Source organism: Ascaphus truei, unplaced genomic scaffold (genome assembly GCF_040206685.1).
Source record: "Ascaphus truei isolate aAscTru1 unplaced genomic scaffold, aAscTru1.hap1 HAP1_SCAFFOLD_3008, whole genome shotgun sequence".
NCBI classification, from domain to species: domain Eukaryota; kingdom Metazoa; phylum Chordata; class Amphibia; order Anura; family Ascaphidae; genus Ascaphus; species Ascaphus truei.
This window is the reverse complement of record NW_027455972.1, coordinates 796-27,464: the sequence shown is the minus strand read 5'-3', so window position 1 is coordinate 27,464 and position 26,669 is coordinate 796. Positions and strand designations below refer to the sequence as shown.

The 26,669-nt window shown below is 57.5% G+C and overlaps 1 protein-coding gene across 1 annotated transcript; it reads left to right on the top strand.

Annotated features, from left to right (window-relative positions):
- Nucleotides 1-31: 31 nt before the first annotated feature.
- LOC142483148 (uncharacterized) lies at nucleotides 32-24,646 on the top strand (the record flags this gene model as incomplete). Its single annotated transcript, XM_075583214.1, has 10 exons — nucleotides 32-180; nucleotides 4,305-4,437; nucleotides 4,518-4,614; nucleotides 17,475-17,535; nucleotides 18,913-19,071; nucleotides 20,650-20,767; nucleotides 20,850-20,900; nucleotides 21,549-21,626; nucleotides 23,728-24,107; nucleotides 24,571-24,646. Coding segments are annotated over 10 exons (1,302 nt in total), but the record flags the coding sequence as incomplete, so codon positions are not given.
- Between the last annotated feature and the right edge of the window lie 2,023 nt (nucleotides 24,647-26,669).

Below are 26,669 nucleotides of genomic sequence, written 5' to 3'. Positions count from 1 at the left end.
CACACAGCGGCACAGCGTGCGGGGGCACAGCGCGGCCTTTAATCCCTTGTGTTGTTATCAGGCAGCGGGGGGCATCTCTGCAGGGGCCGGAGTATGGGAAACCCTCATTAAGGAGTGTGCAGAGGAGGCCTGTATCCCAGAATCCCTAGCATCAAAAGCCAAACCCGCAGGAACTGTCAGGTACTTCAACACCCACAATCCTTTGCAGCAGAATCATACATTCTCCATCGTGCATTCATTGCAGTCATACTGGGGGCAGAATGAACCATTTAGGCTTCATGTCTAAAAGATAACTGTACACACACACTGCTGCTCTGCACGTAGATACACACACACACACACTGCTGCTCTGCACGTAGATACACACACACACACACTACTGCTCTGCACGTAGATACACACACACACTGCTGCTCTGCACGTAGATACACACACTGCTGCTCTGCACGTAGATACACACACTGCTGCTCTGCACGTAGATACACACACACTGCTGCTCTGCACGTAGATACACACACACACACTGCTGCTCTGCACGTAGATACACACACACTGCTGCTCTGCACGTAGATACACACACTGCTGCTCTGCACGTAGATACACACACTGCTGCTCTGCACGTAGATACACACACACACACTGCTGCTCTGCACGTAGATACACACACACTGCTGCTCTGCACGTAGATACACACACTGCTGCTCTGCACGTAGATACACACACTGCTGCTCTGCACGTAGATACACACACACTGCTGCTCTGCACGTAGATACACACACACACACACACACTGCTGCTCTGCACGTAGATACACACACACACACACACACTGCTGCTCTGCACGTAGATACACACACACACACTGCTGCTCTGCACGTAGATACACACACACACACACACACACGTTGCTCTGCACGTAGATACACACACACACACACACACACACACGCTGCTCTGCACGTAGATACACACACACACACACACACACCTGCTCTGCACATAGATACACACACACACACTCCTGCTCTGCACGTAGATACACACACACACACACGCTGCTGCTCTGCACGTAGATACAGACACACACACTGCTGCTCTGCACGTACTCACACACACTAATGATCTGTACGTGTACACACACACACTGCTGCTGTGTACGCACACACACACTGCTGCTCTGTACGTGTACGCACACACACACTGCTCTGCATGTAGATACACACACACACACACACACTGCTGCTGTGTACGCACACACACACTGCTGCTCTGTACGTGTACGCACACACACACTACTGCTCTGCACGTGTACACACACACATTGCTGCTTTGCATGTGTACACACACACATTGCTGCTCTGCACGTGTACACACACACATTGCTGCTCTGCACGTGTACACACACACCCACACACTGCTCTGCTCTTGTACACACACTGCTGCTCTGCTTGTGTACACACATTGCTGCTTTGCTCGTGTACACACACTGCTGCTCTGCACGTGTACACACATTGCTGCTCTGCTCGTGTAAACACACTCCTGCTCTGCTTGTGTACACACATTGCTGCTCTGCTCGTGTACGCACACTACTGCTCTGCACGTGTACACACTGCTGCTCTGCACGTGTACACACTGCTGCTCTGCACGTGTACACACACACTTCTGCTCTGCACGTGTACACACACTGCTGCTCTGCACGTGTACACACACACACTACTGCTCTGCACGTGTACACACTGCTGCTCTGCACGTGTACACACTGCTGCTCTGCACGTGTACACACACACTTCTGCTCTGCACGTGTACACACACACACACACGGCTGCTCTGCACGTGTACACACACACACACACACACACACACACACTGCTGCTCTGCACGTGTACACACACACTACTGCTTTGCACGTGTACACACACACTACTGCTTTGCACGTGTACACACACACTACTGCTCTGCACGTGTACACACACTACTGCTCTGCACGTGTACACACACACACACACACACACACACACTGCTGCTCTGCACATGTACAAACACACACACACACACACACACACACTGCTGCTCTGCACGTAGATACACACACGGCTGCTCTGCACGTGTACACACACACACACACACACACACACACACACACTGCTGCTCTGCACATGTACAAACACACACACACACACACACACACTGCTGCTCTGCACGTAGATACACACACACACTGCTGCTCTGCACGTAGACACACACACACACACACACTGCTGCTCTGCACGTTATCTCCCTCCTATCCTCAGTATGTGCTGTATATTAGGGGGGGATACTCCCTCTGCCTCAGTATGTGCTGTATATTAGGGGGGGATATTCCCTCTGCCTCAGTATGTGCTGTATATTAGGGGGGGGATACTCCCTCTGCCTCAGTATGTGCTGTATATTAGGGGGGATATTCCCTCTGCCTCAGTATGTGCTGTATATTAGGGGGGGATATTCCCTCTGCCTCAGTATGTGCTGTATATTAGGGGGGGATATTCCCTCTGCCTCAGTATGTGCTGTATATTAGGGGGGGATATTCCCTCTGCATCAGTATGTGCTGTATATTAGGGGGGATATTCCCTCTGCCTCAGTATGTGCTGTATATTAGGGGGGGATATTCCCTCTGCCTCAGTATGTGCTGTATATTAGGGGGGGATATTCCCTCTGCCTCAGTATGTGCTGTATATTAGGGGGGGATATTCCCTCTGCCTCAGTATGTGCTGTATATTAGGGGGGGATATTCCCTCTGCCTCAGTATGTGCTGTATATTAGGGGGGGGGGGGATATTCCCCCTGCCTCAGTATGTGCTGTATATTAGGGGGGGATATTCCCTCTGCATCAGTATGTGCTGTATATTAGGGGGGATATTCCCTCTGCCTCAGTATGTGCTGTATATTAGGGGGGGATATTCCCTCTGCCTCAGTATGTGCTGTTGGATATTCCCTCTGCCTCAGTATGTGCTGTATATTAGGGGGGGATATTCCCTCTGCCTCAGTATGTGCTGTATATTAGGGGGGGATATTCCCTCTGCCTCAGTATGTGCTGTATATTAGGGGGGATACTCCCTCTGCCCTCAGTATGTGCTGTATATTAGGGGGGGATATTCCCTCTGACCTCAGTATGTGCTGTATATTAGGGGGGGATATTCCCTCTGCCTCAGTATGTGCTGTATATTAGGGGGGGATACTCCCTCTGCCTCAGTATGTGCTGTATATTAGGGGGGATACTCCCTCTGCCTCAGTATGTGCTGTATATTAGGGGGGATATTCCCTCTGCCTCAGTATGTGCTGTATATTAGGGGGGATACTCCCTCTGCCTCAGTATGTGCTGTATATTAGGGGGGGATATTCCCTCTGCCTCAGTATGTGCTGTATATTAGGGGGGGATACTTCCCTCTGCCTCAGTATGTGCTGTATATTAGGGGGGATACTCCCTCTGCCTCAGTATGTTGCTGTATATTAGGGGGGGATATTCCCTCTGCCTCAGTATGTGCTGTATATTAGGGGGGATACTCCCTCTGCCTCAGTATGTGCTGTATATTAGGGGGATACTCCCTCTGCCTCAGTATGTGCTGTATATTAGGGGGGGATATTCCCTCTGCCTCAGTATGTGCTGTATATTAGGGGGATACTCCCTCTGCCTCAGTATGTGCTGTATATTAGGGGGATACTCCCTCTGCCTCAGTATGTGCTGTATATTAGGGGGGGGATATTCCCTCTGCCTCAGTATGTGCTGTATATTAGGGGGATACTCCCTCTGCCTCAGTATGTGCTGTATATTAGGGGGATACTCCCTCTGCCTCAGTATGTGCTGTATATTAGGGGGGGATATTCCCTCTGCCTCAGTATGTGCTGTATATTAGGGGGGGATATTCCCTCTGCCTCAGTATGTGCTGTATATTAGGGGGATACTCCCTCTGCCTCAGTATGTGCTGTATATTAGGGGGATACTCCCTCTGCCTCAGTATGTGCTGTATATTAGGGGGGGATATTCCCTCTGCCTCAGTATGTGCTGTATATTAGGGGGGGATATTCCCTCTGCCTCAGTATGTGCTGTATATTAGGGGGATACTCCCTCTGCCTCAGTATGTGCTGTATATTAGGGGGATACTCCCTCTGCCTCAGTATGTGCTGTATATTAGGGGGATACTCCCTCTGCCTCAGTATGTGCTGTATATTAGGGGGATATTCCCTCTGCCTCAGTATGTGCTGTATATTAGGGGGGATACTCCCTCTGTCTCACCCTGCCCCCCCCCCCCCCCCGTTTCGCCCCCCAAGTTACGCCTACCAGAAGGGCGAGGCTGTGTTCCTGGAGTGCCAGTTTGTGTTTGACCTGGAGGTGCCGGAGTCCTTCCAGCCACGTGTGGGGGACGGAGAGGTGCACGAGTTTTACCTGTGGCCCCTGGACAATGTGAGTGCGTCAGTGAGAACAGCCCCTGGGGAGGGTGGCAGAGTCACCCCGTCCTCACCCCAACGTGTCTCCTCCTGCAGGTGAGAGAGGCCATCGCTGAGGAACAATTTAAACCCAATTGTGCGCTTGTGGTGTTAGATTTTCTTCTGCGCCATGGATACATTCAACCAGACAAAGGTATGTCTACTGTCTGTGTATTAGGAGGGGGTGAGAGGTACGGCTCCCTATGTATTAGGAGGGGGTGAGAGGTACGGGTCCCTATGTATTAGGAAGGGGTGAGAGGTACGGGTCCCTATGTATTAGGAGGGGGTGAGAGGTACGGGTCCCTATGTATTAGGAGGGGGTGAGAGGTACGGGTCCCTATGTATTAGGAGGGGTGAGAGGTACGGGTCCCTATGTATTAGGAGGGGGTGAGAGGTACGGGTCCCTATGTATTAGGAAGGGGTGAGAGGTACGGGTCCCTATGTATTAGGAGGGGGTGAGAGGTACGGGTCCCTATGTATTAGGAAGGGGTGAGAGGTACGGGTCCCTATGTATTAGGAGGGGGTGAGAGGTACGGGTCCCTATGTATTAGGAGGGGGTGAGAGGTACGGGTCCCTATGTATTAGGAGGGGGTGAGAGGTACGGGTCCCTATGTATTAGGAGGGGGTGAGAGGTACGGGTCCCTATGTATTAGGAGGGGGTGAGAGGTACGGGTCCCTATGTATTAGGAGGGGGTGAGAGGTACGGGTCCCTATGTATTAGGAGGGGGTGAGAGGTACGGGTCCCTATGTATTAGGAGGGGGTGAGAGGTACGGGTCCCTATGTATTAGGAGGGGGTGAGAGGTACGGGTCCCTATGTATTAGGAGGGGGTGAGAGGTACGGGTCCCTATGTATTAGGAGGGGGTGAGAGGTACGGGTCCCTATGTATTAGGAAGGGGTGAGAGGTACGGGTCCCTATGTATTAGGAGGGGTTGAGAGGTACGGGTCCCTATGTATTAGGAGGGGTTGAGAGGTACGGGTCCCTATGTATTAGGAAGGGGTGAGAGGTACGGGTCCCTATGTATTAGGAGGGGGTGAGAGGTACGGGTCCCTATGTATTAGGAGGGGGTGAGAGGTACGGGTCCCTATGTATTAGGAGGGGGTGAGAGGTACGGTCCCTATGTATTAGGAGGGGGTGAGAGGTACGGTCCCTATGTATTAGGAAGGGGTGAGAGGTACGGGTCCCTATGTATTAGGAGGGGGTGAGAGGTACGGGTCCCTATGTATTAGGAGGGGGTGAGAGGTACGGGTCCCTATGTATTAGGAAGGGGTGAGAGGTACGGGTCCCTATGTATTAGGAGGGGGTGAGAGGTACGGGTCCCCATGTATTAGGAGGGGGTGAGAGGTACGGGTCCCTATGTATTAGGAGGGGGTGAGAGGTACGGGTCCCTATGTATTAGGAAGGGGTGAGAGGTACGGTCCCTATGTATTAGGAAGGGGTGAGAGGTACGGGTCCCTATGTATTAGGAGGGGGTGAGAGGTACGGGTCCCTATGTATTAGGAGGGGGTGAGAGGTACGGGTCCCTATGTATTAGGAGGGGGTGAGAGGTACGGGTCCCTATGTATTAGGAGGGGGTGAGAGGTACGGGTCCCTATGTATTAGGAGGGGGTGAGAGGTACGGGTCCCTATGTATTAGGAGGGGGTGAGAGGTACGGGTCCCTATGTATTAGGAAGGGGTGAGAGGTACGGGTCCCTATGTATTAGGAGGGGGTGAGAGGTACGGGTCCCTATGTATTAGGAGGGGGTGAGAGGTACGGGTCCCTATGTATTAGGAGGGGGTGAGAGGTACGGGTCCCTATGTATTAGGAGGGGGTGAGAGGTACGGGTCCCTATGTATTAGGAAGGGGTGAGAGGTACGGGTCCCTATGTATTAGGAGGGGGTGAGAGGTACGGGTCCCTATGTATTAGGAGGGGGTGAGAGGTACGGGTCCCTATGTATTAGGAGGGGTGAGAGGTACGGGTCCCTATGTATTAGGAGGGGGTGAGAGGTACGGGTCCCTATGTATTAGGAAGGGGTGAGAGGTATGGGTCCCTATGTATTAGGAGGGGGTGAGAGGTACGGGTCCCTATGTATTAGGAGGGGGTGAGAGGTACGGCTCCCTATGTATTAGGAGGGGGTGAGAGGTACGGGTCCCTATGTATTAGGAAGGGGTGAGAGGTACGGGTCCCTATGTATTAGGAAGGGGTGAGAGGTACGGGTCCCTATGTATTAGGAGGGGGTGAGAGGTACGGGTCCCTATGTATTAGGAGGGGGTGAGAGGTACGGGTCCCTATGTATTAGGAGGGGGTGAGAGGTACGGGTCCCTATGTATTAGGAGGGGGTGAGAGGTACGGGTCCCTATGTATTAGGAGGGGGTGAGAGGTACGGGTCCCTATGTATTAGGAGGGGGTGAGAGGTACGGGTCCCTATGTATTAGGAGGGGGTGAGAGGTACGGGTCCCTATGTATTAGGAAGGGGTGAGAGGTACGGGTCCCTATGTATTAGGAGGGGGTGAGAGGTACGGGTCCCTATGTATTAGGAGGGGGTGAGAGGTACGGCTCCCTATGTATTAGGAGGGGGTGAGAGGTACGGGTCCCTATGTATTAGGAGGGGGTGAGAGGTACGGGTCCCTATGTATTAGGAGGGGGTGAGAGGTACGGGTCCCTATGTATTAGGAGGGGGTGAGAGGTACGGGTCCCTATGTATTAGGAGGGGGTGAGAGGTACGGGTCCCTATGTATTAGGAGGGGGTGAGAGGTACGGGTCCCTATGTATTAGGAAGGGGTGAGAGGTACGGGTCCCTATGTATTAGGAGGGGGTGAGAGGTACGGGTCCCTATGTATTAGGAGGGGGTGAGAGGTACGGGTCCCTATGTATTAGGAAGGGGTGAGAGGTACGGGTCCCTATGTATTAGAAAGGGGTGAGAGGTACGGGTCCCTATGTATTAGGAGGGGGTGAGAGGTACGGGTCCCTATGTATTAGGAGGGGGTGAGAGGTACGGGTCCCTATGTATTAGGAGGGGGTGAGAGGTATGTGTCCCTGTCTGTGTATTAGGAGGTGGTGAGAGGTACGTGTCCCTCATGCCTGTGTATTAGGAGGGGTGAGAGGTACGTGTCCCTCATGCCTGTGTATTAGGAGAGTGCGAGAGGTATGTGTCCCTGTCTGTGTATTAGGAGGGGGTGAGAGGTATGTGTCCCTGTCTGTGTATTAGGAGGGGGTGAAAGGTATGTGTCCCTGTCTGTGTATTAGGAAGGTGTGAGCGGTACGTGTCCCTGATCTCTGTGTATTACGAGGGGGTGAGGTACGTGTCCCTCATGCCTGTGTATTAGGAGGGGTGAGAAGTATGTGTTCCTGTCACTATAAATAGTGTTTGATCTCCTAGAAAAGTTCTACACAGAGTTTATAGAGAATCTGCACGGACCCCTGTGACTTCCGCCCGCTGCCCGCCCGCTGCCCGCCCGCTGCCCGCCTCCTGCCCGCTGCCCGCCGCCCGCCTCCCTCCTGCCCGGGGCACTCCCTGGTCCCAGAGGACAGCGGAGGTTGTGGACATGTGACCAGGTTTCTGTGGGCGCAGTAATAATGTACAGACGCACGGATATGAGAGGGTCACCGTGCTGCCGTGGCACGCGGGTTTCGCCCAGTGACCCGGTCTTGTGTGTCTCAGTACCTCGTCCCTGCGGACTTTGAAACCTGGGCAGGACCTGGGGTAAGAACAATCCCACTGTGTGCCCAGTGCTGCCAGGAAACGGGACTGGCGAAGGTCGCTGGCTGCAATGCATTGTGGGGCATTCACTGCATCGCTGCTTATGGTGGGGTATGACCTCTGAATATAACTTCCCTCACAATACCACCTAATAACGCCATACACTCAAATCATCATCACACTCAGACACGCGCACACTCAGACACGCGCACACTCAGACACGCGCACACTCAGACACGCGCACACTCCGGGGCAGGTCAGGGCCCTCCGGGGCAGGTCTGTGCCAGGCCAATACTATGCGAGATTTAAGCCCCACCTAGCGTTCGGCCTGTCACTGACTGGGGGTTACAGGGACCCCCGGCCGCCCCCTACTTATATACCCTATACTGGTTCTGGGTTACCTGGGCACCTATGCCATGAAAATAAAGGTATTCAACCCAGCCAGGTACCCCTGAGTCATCAAAGGTATTTTTAGAGAGTCAGTTCTGCGGTCCAGGGCTGACTGCAGTCCTATAAATGTATTTTAAACCGTGGAAAATGTGCCCGGGGGGAATAAGGGCCTCCTAGCCTGTTTTTAAGGGGTTACATTTTAAGTTAAAGTGAAGAGTGTCAGCTCTTGGGCCCGGACAGTGTGTATGCATCACTGTGACTGCAAAATATGCGCCAATTGCCATTTTTGGTGTTTCACCTTTTCCAGGGGTGCTGGGACCGGGAGATTTTCTGGGGGTACGTTTCAGGGGGGTTTGCAGGAGAAACTCTTTACAGAATGTGTCTATGTATCGGGGTTCTCAAGCTATGAGTTACCCCCAAAGTGTGTCCGGGAATCGGGAGATTCTCAGATACCGAAGCCCGGCGCTCCGGGCAGACCCCGTCCCGAAAACGTTCTGCGACTCACCACTGGGACGTCCCGCTTCAGCATAATCCAGGAAAGGTAAAATGAGGCTCAGGGCCCCCTGGTATAAGAGAGGAAGCCCAAGTAACGCCCGGTACCCTGAATCCAGTATAGGGGTTCAGGGGGTTACTCCAGCTGGGGATAAGGCTGAGAGTGTATTGGTGTGTGAGGGAAATGTGCGGTTAGAATTAAGCCGTGTGCGGCTGAGACGGTTTCTTTCGGTAGAATAAGAGGCGTATGTTTGCAGCGGTTTAATCAGTTTAAGAGGAGGGGTTTTTAGAGCGACGCTCAATATTCAGTGTACACAAAAACATCGGGATAGTTGAAGAAATAGTCCAAAAATAGGAACACTATATTATATCCATAGGCTCATATATACAATAACCATTTAAGGGGGGCCAAATAAAGACCCAGCGGTCAGTCTGCCCGACTACCGCAGAAAGGGTCAATAATGCACACCCCTCTTAAGGTATAAACATCCCCATTTAGGGTCAGAGGTAATAAAATGAGGGGCCCATTACCTGCCCTGGGGGTATACTGAAGTCCAGAACGCCAATAAAGGATAGTGGTAGAGCAAAGGTGCGCTGCAAACGCATGTCCCCTGTCACTGTCCCCTGTCACTGCACATGGTGTCACTGTCCCGTGTCATGTTTAATCAGTTTAAAAGTATTTTTCTAATGTGTGCCAAGCATGCGGCTAGTGAGGGCGGGCGAGCCATTCTCTCACCCCATTCCTGACACCAGAACGAAGACATATATTGTACCACACATAAGACAGGACACTATATATTTTATTACACGAGTATACTGTCCCCTGTCACTGCACACTGTGTCACTGTCCCCTGTCTGCACACGGTGTCACTGTCCCATCACTGCACATTGTGTCACTGTCCCCTGTCACTGCACACTGTGTCACTGTCCCCTGTCTGCACACGGTGTCACTGTCCCATCACTGCACATTGTGTCACTGTCCCCTGTCACTGCACACGGTGTCACTGTCCCCTGTCACTGCACATTGTGTCACTGTCCCCTGTCACTGCACATGGTGTCACTGTCCCATCACTGCACATTGTGTCACTGTCCCGTCACTGCACACGGTGTCACTGTCCCCTGTCACTGCACACGGTGTCACTGTCCCCTGTCACTGCACATGGTGTCACTGTTCCCTGTCACTGCACATGGTGTCACTGTCCCCTGTCACTGCACATTGTGCCACTGTCCCCTGTCACTGCACATTGTGTCACTGTCCCGTCACTGCATTGTGTCACTGTCCCCGTCACTGCACATGGTGTCACTGTCCCCTGTCACTGCACATGGTGTCACTGTCTCCTGTCACTGCACATTGTGTCACTGTCCCCTGTCACAGCACATTGTGTCACTGTCCCCTGTCACTGCACATGGTGTCACTGTCCTGTCACTGCACATGGTGTCATCGTTTCGTCACTGCACATGGTGTCACTGTCCCCTGTCACTGCACACGGTGTCACTGTCCCCTGTCACTGCACACGGTGTCACTGTCCCCTGTCACTGCACACGGTGTCACTGTCCCCTGTCACTGCACACGGTGTCACTGTCCCCTGTCACTGCACACGGTGTCACTGGCCCCTGTCACTGCACACGGTGTCACTGTCCCCTGTCACTGCACACGGTGTCACTGGCCCCTGTCACTGCACACGGTGTCACTGTCCCCTGTCACTGCACACGGTGTCACTGTCCCGTCACTGCACATTGTATCACTGTCCCCTGTCACTGCACATTGTGTCACTGTCCCCTGTCACTGCACATGGTGTCACTGTCCCCTGTCACTGCACATGGTGTCACTGTCCCCTGTCACTGCACATGGTGTCACTGTCCCCTGTCACTGCACATGGTGTCACTGTCCCCTGTCACTGCACACTGTGTCACTGTCCCGTGTCACTGCACACGGTGTCACTGTCCCGTCACTGCACACGGTGTCACTGTCCCGTCACTGCTCATTGTATCACTGTCCCCTGTCACTGCACATTGTGTCACTGTCCCCTGTCACTGCACATGGTGTCACTGTCCCCTGTCACTGCACATGGTGTCACTGTCCCCTGTCACTGCACATTGTGTCACTGTCCCCTGTCACTGCACACGTTGTCACTGTCCCCTGTCACTGCACACGGTGTCACTGTCCCGTCACTGCACACGGTGTCACTGTCCCGTCACTGCACACGGTGTCACTGTCCCGTCACTGCACACGGTGTCACTGTCCCCTATCACTGCACACGGTGTCACTGTCCCCTGTCACTGCACACGGTGTCACTGTCCCCTGTCACTGCACACGGTGTCACTGTCCCCTGTCACTGCACACGGTGTCACTGCACTTGGTGTCACTGTCCCCTGTCACTGCACATTGTGTCACTGTCCCCTGTCACTGCACACGGTGTCACTGTCCCCTGTCACTGCACACGGTGTCACTACACACGGTGTCACTGCACTTGGTGTCACTGTCCCCTGTCACTGCACATTGTGTCACTGTCCCCTGTCACTGCACATTGTGTCACTGTCCCCTGTCACTGCACATTGTGCCACTGTCCCCTGTCACTGCACATTGTGTCACTGTCCCGTCACTGCATTGTGTCACTGTCCCCGTCACTGCACATGGTGTCACTGTCCCCTGTCACTGCACATGGTGTCACTGTCTCCTGTCACTGCACATTGTGTCACTGTCCCCTGTCACAGCACATTGTGTCACTGTCCCCTGTCACTGCACATGGTGTCACTGTCCTGTCACTGCACATGGTGTCATCGTTTCGTCACTGCACATGGTGTCACTGTCCCCTGTCACTGCACACGGTGTCACTGTCCCCTGTCACTGCACACGGTGTCACTGTCCCCTGTCACTGCACACGGTGTCACTGTCCCCTGTCACTGCACACGGTGTCACTGTCCCCTGTCACTGCACACGGTGTCACTGGCCCCTGTCACTGCACACGGTGTCACTGTCCCCTGTCACTGCACACGGTGTCACTGGCCCCTGTCACTGCACACGGTGTCACTGTCCCCTGTCACTGCACACGGTGTCACTGTCCCGTCACTGCACATTGTATCACTGTCCCCTGTCACTGCACATTGTGTCACTGTCCCCTGTCACTGCACATGGTGTCACTGTCCCCTGTCACTGCACATGGTGTCACTGTCCCCTGTCACTGCACATGGTGTCACTGTCCCCTGTCACTGCACATGGTGTCACTGTCCCCTGTCACTGCACACTGTGTCACTGTCCCGTGTCACTGCACACGGTGTCACTGTCCCGTCACTGCACACGGTGTCACTGTCCCGTCACTGCTCATTGTATCACTGTCCCCTGTCACTGCACATTGTGTCACTGTCCCCTGTCACTGCACATGGTGTCACTGTCCCCTGTCACTGCACATGGTGTCACTGTCCCCTGTCACTGCACATTGTGTCACTGTCCCCTGTCACTGCACACGTTGTCACTGTCCCCTGTCACTGCACACGGTGTCACTGTCCCGTCACGGCACACGGTGTCACTGTCCCGTCACTGCACACGGTGTCACTGTCCCGTCACTGCACACGGTGTCACTGTCCCCTGTCACTGCACACGGTGTCACTGTCCCCTGTCACTGCACACGGTGTCACTGTCCCCTGTCACTGCACACGGTGTCACTGTCCCCTGTCACTGCACACGGTGTCACTGCACTTGGTGTCACTGTCCCCTGTCACTGCACATTGTGTCACTGTCCCCTGTCACTGCATACGGTGTCACTGTCCCCTGTCACTGCACACGGTGTCACTACACACGGTGTCACTGCACTTGGTGTCACTGTCCCCTGTCACTGCACATTGTGTCACTGTCCCCTGTCACTGCACATTGTGACATCAGAGAGTTCCCTGTGGGTACCAGACAGTTCTGAATCACCGTGTCCCAGAGACAGACAGCTCAGGGGGAGAGAGCATCTGTGAGTACACCGCAGAGACCGCCTCAGAGAAGACCCCACCCGCCGTGCGTGTTACTGACGGGAGCACAGTGACAGATAGCCGTGCGTGTTACTGACGGGAGCAGAGTGACAGATAGCCGTGCGCGTTACTGACGGGAGCAGAGTGACAGATAGCCGTGCGTGTTACTGGCGGGAGCACAGTGACAGATAGCCGTGCGTGTTACTGGCGGGAGCACAGTGACAGATAGCCGTGCGTGTTACTGGCGGGAGCACAGTGACAGATAGCCGTGCGTGTTACTGGCGGGAGCAGAGTGACAGATAGCCGTGCGCGTTACTGACGGGAGCAGAGTGACAGATAGCCGTGCGCGTTACTGACGGGAGCAGAGTGACAGATAGCCGTGCGCGTTACTGACGGGAGCAGAGTGACAGATAGCCGTGCGTGTTACTGGCGGGAGCACAGTGACAGATAGCCGTGCGCGTTACTGGCGGGAGCACAGTGACAGATAGCCGTGCGTGTTACTGGCGGGAGCACAGTGACAGATAGCCGTGCGCGTTACTGACGGGAGCACAGTGACAGATAGCCGTGCGTGTTACTGGCGGGAGCACAGTGACAGATAGCCGTGCGCGTTACTGGCGGGAGCACAGTGACAGATAGCCGTGCGTGTTACTGACGGGAGCAGAGTGACAGATAGCCGTGCGTGTTACTGACGGGAGCAGAGTGACAGATAGCCGTGCGTGTTACTGACGGGAGCAGAGTGACAGATAGCCGTGCGTGTTACTGGCGGGAGCACAGTGACAGATAGCCGTGCGTGTTACTGGCGGGAGCACAGTGACAGATAGCCGTGCGTGTTACTGACGGGAGCAGAGTGACAGATAGCCGTGCGTGTTACTGGCGGGAGCACAGTGACAGATAGCCGTGCGTGTTACTGACGGGAGCAGAGTGACAGATAGCCGTGCGTGTTACTGGCGGGAGCAGAGTGACAGATAGCCGTGCGTGTTACTGGCGGGAGCACAGTGACAGATAGCCGTGCGTGTTACTGGCGGGAGCACAGTGACAGATAGCCGTGCGTGTTACTGACGGGAGCAGAGTGACAGATAGCCGTGCGTGTTACTGACGGGAGCAGAGTGACAGATAGCCGTGCGTGTTACTGGCGGGAGCACAGTGACAGATAGCCGTGCGTGTTACTGACGGGAGCAGAGTGACAGATAGCCGTGCGTGTTACTGACGGGAGCAGAGTGACAGATAGCCGTGCGTGTTACTGGCGGGAGCAGAGTGACAGATAGCCGTGCGTGTTACTGGCGGGAGCACAGTGACAGATAGCCGTGCGTGTTACTGGCGGGAGCACAGTGACAGATAGCCGTGCGTGTTACTGACGGGAGCAGAGTGACAGATAGCCGTGCGTGTTACTGACGGGAGCAGAGTGACAGATATCCGTGCGTGTTACTGGCGGGAGCACAGTGACAGATAGCCGTGCGTGTTACTGACGGGAGCAGAGTGACAGATAGCCGTGCGTGTTACTGACGGGAGCAGAGTGACAGATAGCCGTGCGTGTTACTGGCGGGAGCACAGTGACAGATAGCCGTGCGTGTTACTGACGGGAGCAGAGTGACAGATAGCCGTGCGTGTTACTGGCGGGAGCAGAGTGACAGATAGCCGTGCGTGTTACTGGCGGGAGCACAGTGACAGATAGCCGTGCGTGTTACTGGCGGGAGCAGAGTGACAGATAGCCGTGCGTGTTACTGGCGGGAGCAGAGTGACAGATAGCCGTGCGTGTTACTGGCGGGAGCACAGTGACAGATAGCCGTGCGCGTTACTGACGGGAGCACAGTGACAGATAGCCGTGCGCGTTACTGGCGGGAGCACAGTGACAGATAGCCGTGCGTGTTACTGACGGGAGCACAGTGACAGATAGCCGTGCGTGTTACTGACGGGAGCAGAGTGACAGATAGCCGTGCGTGTTACTGACGGGAGCAGAGTGACAGATAGCCGTGCGTGTTACTGACGGGAGCACAGTGACAGATAGCCGTGCGTGTTACTGACGGGAGCACAGTGACAGATAGCCGTGCGGGTTACTGACGGGAGCACAGTGACAGATAGCCGTGCGCGTTACTGACGGGAGCAGAGTGACAGATAGCCGTGCGTGTTACTGACGGGAGCAGAGTGACAGATAGCCGTGCGTGTTACTGACGGGAGCAGAGTGACAGATAGCCGTGCGTGTTACTGACGGGAGCACAGTGACAGATAGCCGTGCGCGTTACTGACGGGAGCAGAGTGACAGATAGCCGTGCGCGTTACTGACGGGAGCAGAGTGACAGATAGCCGTGCGCGTTACTGACGGGAGCACAGTGACAGATAGCCGTGCGTGTTACTGGCGGGAGCACAGTGACAGATAGCCGTGCGCGTTACTGACGGGAGCACAGTGACAGATAGCCGTGCGCGTTACTGGCGGGAGCACAGTGACAGATAGCCGTGCGTGTTACTGACGGGAGCAGAGTGACAGATAGCCGTGCGTGTTACTGACGGGAGCAGAGTGACAGATAGCCGTGCGCGTTACTGGCGGGAGCACAGTGACAGATAGCCGTGCGTGTTACTGACGGGAGCAGAGTGACAGATAGCCGTGCGTGTTACTGGCGGGAGCAGAGTGACAGATAGCCGTGCGCGTTACTGGCGGGAGCACAGTGACAGATAGCCGTGCGCGTTACTGACGGGAGCAGAGTGACAGATAGCCGTGCGTGTTACTGGCGGGAGCACAGTGACAGATAGCCGTGCGTGTTACTGACGGGAGCACAGTGACAGATAGCCGTGCGTGTTACTGACGGGAGCACAGTGACAGATAGCCGTGCGGGTTACTGACGGGAGCAGAGTGACAGATAGCCGTGCGCGTTACTGACGGGAGCACAGTGACAGATAGCCGTGCGCGTTACTGGCGGGAGCAGAGTGACAGATAGCCGTGCGCGTTACTGACGGGAGCACAGTGACAGATAGCCGTGCGTGTTACTGACGGGAGCACAGTGACAGATAGCCGTGCGGGAGCAGAGTGACAGATAGCCGTGCGCGTTACTGACGGGAGCACAGTGACAGATAGCCGTGCGCGTTACTGGCGGGAGCAGAGTGACAGATAGCCGTGCGCGTTACTGACGGGAGCAGAGTGACAGATAGCCGTGCGCGTTACTGGCGGGAGCAGAGTGACAGATAGCCGTGCGTGTTACTGGCGGGAGCAGAGTGACAGATAGCCGTGCGCGTTACTGACGGGAGCAGAGTGACAGATAGCCGTGCGTGTTACTGGCGGGAGCACAGTGACAGATAGCCGTGCGCGTTACTGACGGGAGCAGAGTGACAGATAGCCGTGCGTGTTACTGGCGGGAGCACAGTGACAGATAGCCGTGCGCGTTACTGACGGGAGCAGAGTGACAGATAGCCGTGCGCGTTACTGACGGGAGCAGAGTGACAGATAGCCGTGCGCGTTACTGACGGGAGCACAGTGACAGATAGCCGTGCGCGTTACTGACGGGAGCAGAGTGACAGATAGCCGTGCGTGTTACTGACGGGAGCAGAGTGACAGATAGCCGTGCGCGTTACTGACGGGAGCACAGTGACAGATAGCCGTGCGCGTTACTGACGGGAGCAGAGTGACAGATAGCCGTGCGTGTTACTGGCGGGAGCACAGTGACAGATAGCCGTGCGTGTTACTGACGGGAGCACAGTGACAGATAGCCGTGCGTGTTACTGACGGGAGCACAGTGACAGATAGCCGTGCGGGTTACTGACGGGAGCAGAGTGACAGATAGCCGTGCGCGTTACTGACGGGAGCAGAGTGACAGATAGCCGTGCGTGTTACTGACGGGAGCACAGTGACAGATAGCCGTGCGTGTTACTGGCGGGAGCACAGTGACAGATAGCCGTGCGCGTTACTGGCGGGAGCAGAGTGACAGATAGCCGTGCGCGTTACTGACGGGAGCAGAGTGACAGATAGCCGTGCGCGTTACTGGCGGGAGCAGAGTGACAGATAGCCGTGCGTGTTACTGGCGGGAGCAGAGTGACAGATAGCCGTGCGCGTTACTGACGGGAGCAGAGTGACAGATAGCCGTGCGTGTTACTGGCGGGAGCACAGTGACAGATAGCCGTGCGCGTTACTGACGGGAGCAGAGTGACAGATAGCCGTGCGTGTTACTGGCGGGAGCACAGTGACAGATAGCCGTGCGCGTTACTGACGGGAGCAGAGTGACAGATAGCCGTGCGCGTTACTGACGGGAGCAGAGTGACAGATAGCCGTGCGCGTTACTGACGGGAGCACAGTGACAGATAGCCGTGCGCGTTACTGACGGGAGCAGAGTGACAGATAGCCGTGCGTGTTACTGACGGGAGCAGAGTGACAGATAGCCGTGCGTGTTACTGGCGGGAGCACAGTGACAGATAGCCGTGCGCGTTACTGGCGGGAGCAGAGTGACAGATAGCCGTGCGTGTTACTGACGGGAGCACAGTGACAGATAGCCGTGCGTCATGTCACCCCAAAGGAGGACACACCATGGAGTCCTGCGCCCCAGAGGATTGTGGGGATTCACATGGCGCGGTCATGTAAGTAACACTGCGCTGTCACTGCACCTCCCTCTGCTAACACTCCGGCAGTACTCCCTACAGTTCCTGCGCACACTCCTGCAGTTCCTGTGTGCACTCTGGCAGTACTTCCTGCAGTTCCTGCGCGCACTCCCTGATGTTCCTGCGCACACTCAGAAAGTACTCCCTGCAGTTCTTGTTCGCACTCCCTGCACACACTGGCAGTACTCCCTGTAGTTCCTGCGCGCACTCCCTGCAGTTCCTGAGCGCACTCCCTGCAGTTCCTGAGCGCACTCCCTGCAGTTCCTGCGCGCACTCCCTGCAGTTCCTGCGCGCACTCCCTGCACACACTCTGGCAGTACTCCCTGCGGTTCCTGCGCGCGCTCCCTGCACACACTCTGGCAGTACTCCCTGCAGTTCCTGCGCGCACTCCCTGCGGTTCCTGCGCACAGGAACTGGAGGGAGGGCGCGCGCTCCCTGCGGTTCCTGCGCGCGCTCCCTGCGGTTCCTGCGCGCGGTTCCTGCGCACGCTCCCTGCGCGCCCTCCCTGCGGTTGCTGCGCGCACTCCCTGCGGTTCCTGCGTGCACTCCCTGCAGTGCCTGCGCACACTCCCTGCACACACTCTGGCAGTACTCCCTGCAGTTCCTGCGCGCACTCCCTGCACACACTCTGGCAGTACTCCCTGCAGTTCCTGCACGCACTCCCTACAGTTCCTGCGCGCTCTCCCTGCAGTTCCTGCGTGCACTCCCTGCAGTTCCTGCGCTCTCCCTGCAGTTCCTGCGCGCTCCCTGCGCGCACTCCCTGCAGTTCCTGCGCGCTCCCTGCAGTTCCTGCGCACTCCCTGCGCGCTCTCCCTGCAGTTCCTGCGCACTCCCTGCGCGCACTCCCTGCAGTTCCTGCGCTCTCCCTGCAGTTCCTGCGCACACTCCCTGCAGTGCTTGCGCGCACTCCCTGCACACACTCTGGCAGTACTCCCTGCAGTTCCTGCGCGCACTCCCTGCAGTTCCTGCGCGCACTCCCTGCAGTTCCTGCGCGCACTCCCTGCACACACTCTGGCAGTACTCCCTGCAGTTCCTGCGCGCACTCCCTGCACACAATCTGGCAGTACTCCCTGCAGTTCCTGCGCGCACTCCCTGCAGTTCCTGCGCGCACTCCCTGCAGTTCCTGCGCTCTCCCTGCAGTTCCTGCGCGCACTCTGCAGTTCCTGCGCTCTCCCTGCAGTTCCTGCGCACTCGCTGCGCACACTCTCTGCAGTTCCTGCGCTCTCCCTGCAGTTCCTGCGCACTCCCTGCGTGCACTCCCTGCAGTTCCTGCGCACTCCCTGCGTGCACTCCCTGCAGTTCCTGCGCACTCCCTGCGCGCACTGCCTGCAGTTCCTGCGTGCACTCCCTGTGCAGGGTTACTGGGGCTCTGGAGATCTGGCTCCTGGAGGCAGAGGAAACCAATAAAAGGCTGAAGAGGGAGAACAGGGCCCTGCAGGAGACTGCGGAGAGGGCAGACGTGGAGGCGCAGGGACTGCTGGGGGAGAACGCCTCCCTGCGGGATCAGAACAAGAGGTGACACATGATATATATTATATACACCCGAGAGCTTCTGTGTTATTATGCTGCTCCCCCCGGGGGGCTTCACCGGTCTCTCCCCCTCACCGTATCCCTCCCCCCCTCTCTGTGTCTCTCCCCCTCACCGTATCCCTCCCTCCCCCCTCCCTGTGTCTCTCTCCCCCCAGTGTCTCTCCCCCTCACCGTATCCCTCCCTGTCTCTCTCCCCCCAGTGTCTCTCCCCCTCACCGTATCCCTCCCTCCCCCCTCCCTGTGTCTCTCCCCCTCACCGTATCCCTCCCCCCCTCCCTGTGTCTCTCTCCCCCCAGTGTCTCTCCCCCTCACCGTATCCCTCCCTCCCCCCTCCCTGTCTCCCCCCAGTGTCTCTCCCCCTCACAATATCCCTCCCTGTCTCTCTCCCCCTCACCGTATCCCTCCCCCCCTCCCTGTGTCTCTCCCCCTCACCGTATCCCTCCCTCCCCCCCTCCCAGTGTCTCTCCCCCTCACCGTATCCCTCCCCCCCTCCCTGTGTCTCTCCCCCTCACCGTATCCCTCCCCCCCTCCCTGTGTCTCTCCCCCTCACCGTATCTCTCCCTCCCCCCTCCCTGTGTCTCTCTCCCCCCAGTGTCTCTCCCCCTCACCGTATCCCTCCCTCCCCCCCTCCCTGTGTCTCTTTCCCCCTCACCGTATCTCTCCCTCCCCCCCTCCCTGTGTCTCTCTCTCCCCCTCACCGTATCCCTCCCTCCCCCCTCCCTGTGTCTCTCTCTCTTCCCCCCTCCCTGTGTCTCTCTCTCTTCCCCCCTCCCTGTGTCTCTCTCCCCCCAGTGTCTCTCCTCCTCACCGTATCTCTCCCTCCTATCAGTTTCTCTCCCCCCCTGACCATGTCTCTCTTACCCCCTCACTGTCTCTCTCCCCCTCACCGTATCTCTCCCTCCCCCCCTCCCTGTGTCTCTCCCCCTCACCGTATCCCTCCCTCCCCCCTCCCTGTCTCTCTCCCCCCTCCCTGTGTCTCTCTTCCCCCAGTGTCTCTCCCCCTCACCGTATCTCTCCCTCCCCCCCTCCCTGTGTCTCTCTCTCCCCCTCACCGTATCCCTCCCTCCCCCCTGTGTCTCTCTCCCCCTCACCGTATCTCTCCCTCCCCCCCTCCCTGTGTCTCTCTCCCCCCAGTGTCTCTCCCCCTCACCGTATTTCTCCCTCCTATCAGTTTCTCTCCCCCCCTGACCATGTCTCTCTCTCCCCCCAGTGTCTCTCCCCCTCACCGTATCCCTCCCTGCCCCCCTCCGTGTCTCTCTCTCCCCCCAGTGTCTCTCCCTCTCACCGTATCCCTCCCTGCCCCCCTCACTGTCTCTCTCTCCCCCCTCACTGTCTCTCCCCCCCCCCGTGTCTCTCCTCCCCCTCACTGTCTCTCCCCCCCCCCAGTGTCTCTCCTCCCCCCTCCCTGTGTCTCTCTCCCCCCCCGTGTCTCTCTCCCCCCCCCCGTGTCTCTCCTCCCCCCCCCCGTGTCTCTCCTCCCCCCCCTGTGTCTCTCCTCCCCCCCCCGTGTCTCTCCCCCGTACATTGTATATACAGTATATATATATATATATACCCGCCCAGCCTGCAGAAGGAGGGCAGGCAGTGCCAGGAGCTGCTGCAAGAACTAGAGAACGCGAGCCTGCGGCTGGCGCAGAGCGAGGAAGCGGCGCGGGCGGCGGAGCTGCACAGCAAGGAGCTGGTACGCGGAGCAGAGGGGAGAGGCAGTGCAGGGGTTACAGGACCCGGATCACCGTGTGACTCACTACTCATTTATCTTGTAGGAGAGAAGATGCGCCCAGATACAGGAGCGGGGGGACACGCTGTCACAGCAGGTGCTGGGACCACTGCGTATACACACGGGGGGCTCTGGCAGGGGAGGGGTTAAGTGACGCTCTGGCAGGGGAGGGGTTAAGTGATGCTCTGGCAGGGGAGGGGTTAAGTGACGCTCTGGCAGGGGAGGGGTTAAGTGACGCTCTGGCAGGGGCGGGGTTAAGTGACGCTCTGGCAGGGGCGGGGTTAAGTGACGCTCTGGCAGGGGCGGGGTTAAGTGACGCTCTGGCAGGGGAGTGGTTAAGTGACGCTCTGGCAGTGGAGTGGTTAAGTGACGCTCTGGCAGGGGAGGGGTTAAGTGACGCTCTGGCAGGGGAGGGGTTAAGTGACGCTCTGGCAGGGGAGGGGTTAAGTGACGCTCTGGCGGGGGAGGGATTAAGTGACGCTCTGGTGGGGGAGGGGTTAAGTGAAGTTCTGGCAGGAGAGGGGTTAAGTGATGCTCTGGCGGGGGAGGGGTTAAGTGACGCTCTGGCAGGGGAGGGGTTAAGTGACGCTCTGGCAGGGGCGGGGTTAAGTGACGCTCTGGCAGGGGAGGGGTTAAGTGACGCTCTGGCAGGGGAGGGGTTAAGTGACGCTCTGGCGGGGGAGGGGTTAAGTGACGCTCTGGCGGGGGAGGGGTTAAGTGACGCAATATATTCTATTTGAGACAGATTTGTGATTTTCTGGAAGAGAACAAATTATTACAGAAAAATGCGACAGGACTAAGAGGCGTCGTTACAGCGCTGCAGGCAAGTGTTATATACAGAGAGGAGACCCCCTCGGTGTTATATACAGAGAGGAGACGCCCTCGGTGTTATATACAGAGAGGAGACGCCCTCGGTGTTATATACAGAGAGGAGACCCCCTCGGTGTTATATACAGAGAGGAGACCCCCTCGGTGTTATATACAGAGAGGAGACCCCCTCGGTGTTATATACAGAGAGGAGACCCCCTCGGTGTTATATACAGAGAGGAGACCCCCTCGGTGTTATATACAGAGAGGAGACTCCCTCGGTGTTATATACAGAGAGGAGACGCCCTCGGTGTTATATACAGAGAGGAGACCCCCTCGGTGTTATATACAGAGAGGAGACTCCCTCGGTGTTATATACAGAGAGGAGACTCCCTCGGTGTTATATACAGAGAGGAGACTCCCTCTGTGTTATATACAGAGAGGAGACTCCCTCGGTGTTATATACAGAGAGGAGACTCCCTCGGTGTTATATACAGAGAGGAGACCCCCTCGGTGTTATATACAGAGAGGAGACTCCCTCGGTGTTATATGCAGAGAGGAGACCCCCTCGGTGTTATATACAGAGAGGAGACCCCTCTGTGTTATATGCAGAGAGGAGACCCCCTCGGTGTTATATACAGAGAGGAGACCCCCTCGGTGTTATATGCAGAGAGGAGACCCCCTCGTTGTTATATACAGAGAGGAGACCCCCTCTGTGTTATATGCAGAGAGGAGACCCCCTCTGTGTTATATACAGAGAGGAGACCCCCTCGGTGTTATATACAGAGAGGAGACCCCCTCGGTGTTATATACAGAGAGGAGACCCCCTCGGTGTTATATACAGAGAGGAGACGCCCTCGGTGTTATATACATAGAGGAGACCCCCTCTGTGTTATATACAGAGAGGAGACGCCCTCGGTGTTATATACAGAGAGGAGACCCCCTCGGTTTTATATACAGAGAGGAGACCCCCTCGGTGTTATATACAGGGAGGAGACCCCCACAGTGTTGTATACAGATAGGAGAGGTCTCGGTGCTATATAGAGGTAGAAGAGGTCTCGGTGCTATATAGAGGTAGGAGAGGTCTCAGTGCTATATAGAGGTAGTAGAGGTCTCAGTGCTATATAGAGGTAGAAGAGGTCTCAGTGCTATATAGAGGTAGGAGAGGTCTCAGTGCTATATAGAGGTAGAAGAGGTCTCAGTGCTATATAGAGGTAGGAGAGGTCTCAGTGCTATATAGAGGTAGGGAGGTCCCAGTGCTATATAGAGGTAGTAGAGGTCTCAGTGCTATATAGAGGTAGAAGAGGTCTCAGTGCTATATAGAGGTAGAAGAGGTCTCAGTGCTATATAGAGGTAGGACAGGTCTCAGTGCTATATAGAGGTAGGAGAGGTCTCAGTGCTATATAGAGGTAGGAGAGGTCTCAGTGCTATATAGAGGTAGGAGAGGTCTCAGTGCTATATAGAGGTAGAAGAGGTCTCAGTGCTATATAGAGGTAGAAGAGGTCTCAGTGCTATATAGAGGTAGGAGAGGTCTCAGTGCTATATAGAGGTAGAAGAGGTCTCAGTGCTATATAGAGGTAGAAGAGGTCTCAGTGCTATATAGAGGTAGAAGAGGTCTCAGTGCTATATAGAGGTAGGAGGGGTCTCAGTGCTATATAGAGGTAGAAGAGGTCTCAGTGCTATATAGAGGTAGGAGAGGTCTCAGTGCTATATAGAGGTAGGGAGGTCTCAGTGCTATATAGAGGTAGTAGAGGTCTCAGTGCTATATAGAGGTAGGAGAGGTCTCAGTGCTATATAGAGGTAGGAGAGGTCTCAGTGCTATATAGAGGTAGGAGAGGTCTCAGTGCTATATAGAGGTAGGAGAGGTCTCAGTGCTATATAGAGGTAGGAGAGGTCTCAGTGCTATATAGAGGTAGGAGAGGTCTCAGTGCTATATAGAGGTAGGAGGGGTCTCAGTGCTATATAGAGGTAGGAGAGGTCTCAGTGCTATATAGAGGTAGGAGAGGTCTCAGTGCTATATAGAGGTAGGAGGGGTCTCAGTGCTATATAGAGGTAGGAGAGGTCTCAGTGCTATATAGAGGTAGGAGAGGTCTCAGTGCTTTGCTGTGCCCCTATAGAGAGATCTGCAGAAGAAGACGTTGGAGCTTGAAGAGAAAGAAGAGATTTCCAGAAAGGTGGGAGACTTTAACCCCTCGCCCGCTGTGAGGGTGACACGGGGCACGTGGCAGACCCCCGAGGCGCGCTCACACGCGTGGCAGACCCCCGAGGCGCGCTCACACGCGTGTGGCAGACCCCCGAGGCGCGCTCACACGCGTGGCAGACCCCCGAGGCGCGCTCAAACGCGTGTGGCAGACCCCCGAGGCGCGCTCACACGCGTGGCAGACCCCCGAGGCACGCTCACACGCGTGGCAGACCCCCGAGGCACGCTCACATGCGTGGCAGACCCCCGAGGCGCGCTCACACGCGTGTGGCAGACCCCCGAGGCGCGCTCACACGCGTGTGCAGACCCCCGAGGCGCGCTCACACACGCGTGTGGCAGACCCCCGAGGCGCGCTCACACACGCGTGTGGCAGACCCCCGAGGCGCGCTCACACACGCGTGTGGCAGACCCCCGAGGCGCGCTCACACGCGTGTGGCAGACCCCCCGAGGCGCGCTCACACGCGTGTGGCAGACCCCCGAGGCGCGCTCACACGCGTGTGGCAGACCCCCGAGGCGCGCTCACACGCGTGGCAGACCCCCCGATGCACGCTCACACGCGTGGCAGACCCCCGAGGCACGCTCACACGCGTGGCAGACCCCCGAGGCGCGCTCACACGCGTGTGGCAGACCCCCGAGGCGCGCTCACACGCGTGGCAGACCCCCGAGGCGCGGTCACACACGCGTGTGGCAGACCCCCGAGGCGCGGTCACACACACGCGTGTGGCAGACCCCCCGAGGCGCGCTCACACGCGTGTGGCAGACCCCCGAGGCGCGCTCACACGCGTGTGGCAGACCCCCGAGGCGCGCTCACACACGCGTGTTGTTCTGTGTTGTAGAAGGAGTCCCACATGGAGAGATGGATTTAACCATAAAGGAATTTTCGTCTATTATAGAGGTAATTAATACCCCCGGCCATGTGACCGGGGCGGGCGCTGCTCCTGCCCTCCCGGCTAAGGAAGGATTTGGGTACAGGGGCAGACACCTCCATGGTCCCCAACTCGTGTATCTCTCACTTAGGTTCTGCACAGCTCAGTCCGGAACCTGCAGAACCAGTTGAATAAAGCCCAGCAGGAAATGGCACTGTGAGCATGTGATGGGGGCGCGGGCCAGAGCGTGGGCACAGGCGCGGGCACAGGCAGAGCGTGGGCACAGGCGCGGGCACAGGCGCGGGCACAGGCAGAGCGTGTGGGCAGAGCGCGGGCACAGGCAGAGCGTGGGCACAGGCGCGGGCAGAGCGTGGGCACAGGCACAGGCAGAGCGTGGGCACAGGCGTGGGCAGAGCAGGGGCACGGGCAGAGCGCGGGCACAGGCAGAGCGTGGGCACAGGCGCGGGCAGAGCGTGGGCACAGGCAGAGCGTGGGCACAGGCGCGGGCACAGGCGCGGGCACAGGCAGAGCGTGTGGGCAGAGCGCGGGCACAGGCAGAGCGTGGGCACAGGCGCGGGCAGAGCGTGGGCACAGGCACAGGCAGAGCGTGGGCACAGGCGTGGGCAGAGCAGGGGCACAGGCGCGGGCAGAGCGGTGGGCACAGGCAGAGCGTGGGCACAGGCGCGGGCAGAGCGTGGGCACAGGCAGAGCGTGGGCAGAGCAGGGGCACGGGCAGAGCGCGGGCACAGGCAGAGCGTGGGCACAGGCGCGGGCACAGGCAGAGCGTGGGCACAGGCGCGGGCAGAGCGCGGGCACAGGCAGAGCGTGGGCACAGGCGCGGGCAGAGCGTGGGCACAGGCGCGGGCAGAGCGTGGGCACAGGCGTGGGCAGAGCAGGGGCACGGGCAGAGCGTGGGCACAGGCGCGGGCAGAGCGTGGGCACAGGCAGAGCGTGGGCACAGGCGCAGGCACAGGCAGAGCGTGGGCACAGGCGCGGGCAGAGCGCGGGCACAGGCAGAGTGTGGGCACAGGCGCAGGCAGAGCGTGGGCACAGGTGCGGGCAGAGCGTGGGCACAGGCAGAGCGTGGGCACAGGCGCGGGCACAGGCAGAGCGTGGGCACAGGCGCGGGCAGAGCGCGGGCACAGGCAGAGTGTGGGCACAGGCGCGGGCAGAGCGTGGGCACAGGCAGAGTGTGGGCACAGGCGCAGGCAGAGCGTGGGCACAGGCGCGGGCAGAGTGTGGGCACAGGCGCGGGCAGAGCGGGGGCACAGGCACGGGCAGAGCGTGGGCACAGGCGCGGGCAGAGCGTGGGCACAGGCAGAGCGTGGGCACAGGCGCGGGCAGAGCGTGGGCACAGGCAGAGCGTGGGCACAGGCGCGGGCAGAGCGTGGGCACAGGCGCGGGCAGAGCGTGGGCACAGGCGCGGGCAGAGCGTGGGCACAGGCGCAGGCAGAGCGTGGGCACAGGCGCAGGCAGAGCGTGGGCACAGGCGCGGGCAGAGCGTGGGCACAGGCGCGAGCAGAGCGTGGGCACAGGCGCGGGCACACGGAGCCGCGGGACAGCGCAGGGAAAGGGTTACGGATTGGCACATTCTCTGTAGGATCTGGTTCATTCCCGGGACAAACATTACAGTTCTGGGATCGCTTCCCAAACCCCACAGCTGTCCCCTGCAGGAGTCCTGGGAGCGGGTCCGGGGGTCCGACAAATGCTGTGGGACCGTGGGACCAACCCACATCTCATACACTCCCCCCAGCACCCCAGGGTGCCACACCTCATACACTCCCCCCCAGCACCCCAGGGTGCCACACCTCATACACTCCCCCCCAGCACCCCAGGGTGCCACACCTCATACACTCCCCCCCAGCACCCCAGGGTGCCACACCTCATACACCCCCCCCAGCACCCCAGGGTGCCACACCTCATACACCCCCCCCAGCACCCCAGGGTGCCACACCTCGTACACTCCCCCGCACCCCAGGGTGCCACACCTCAT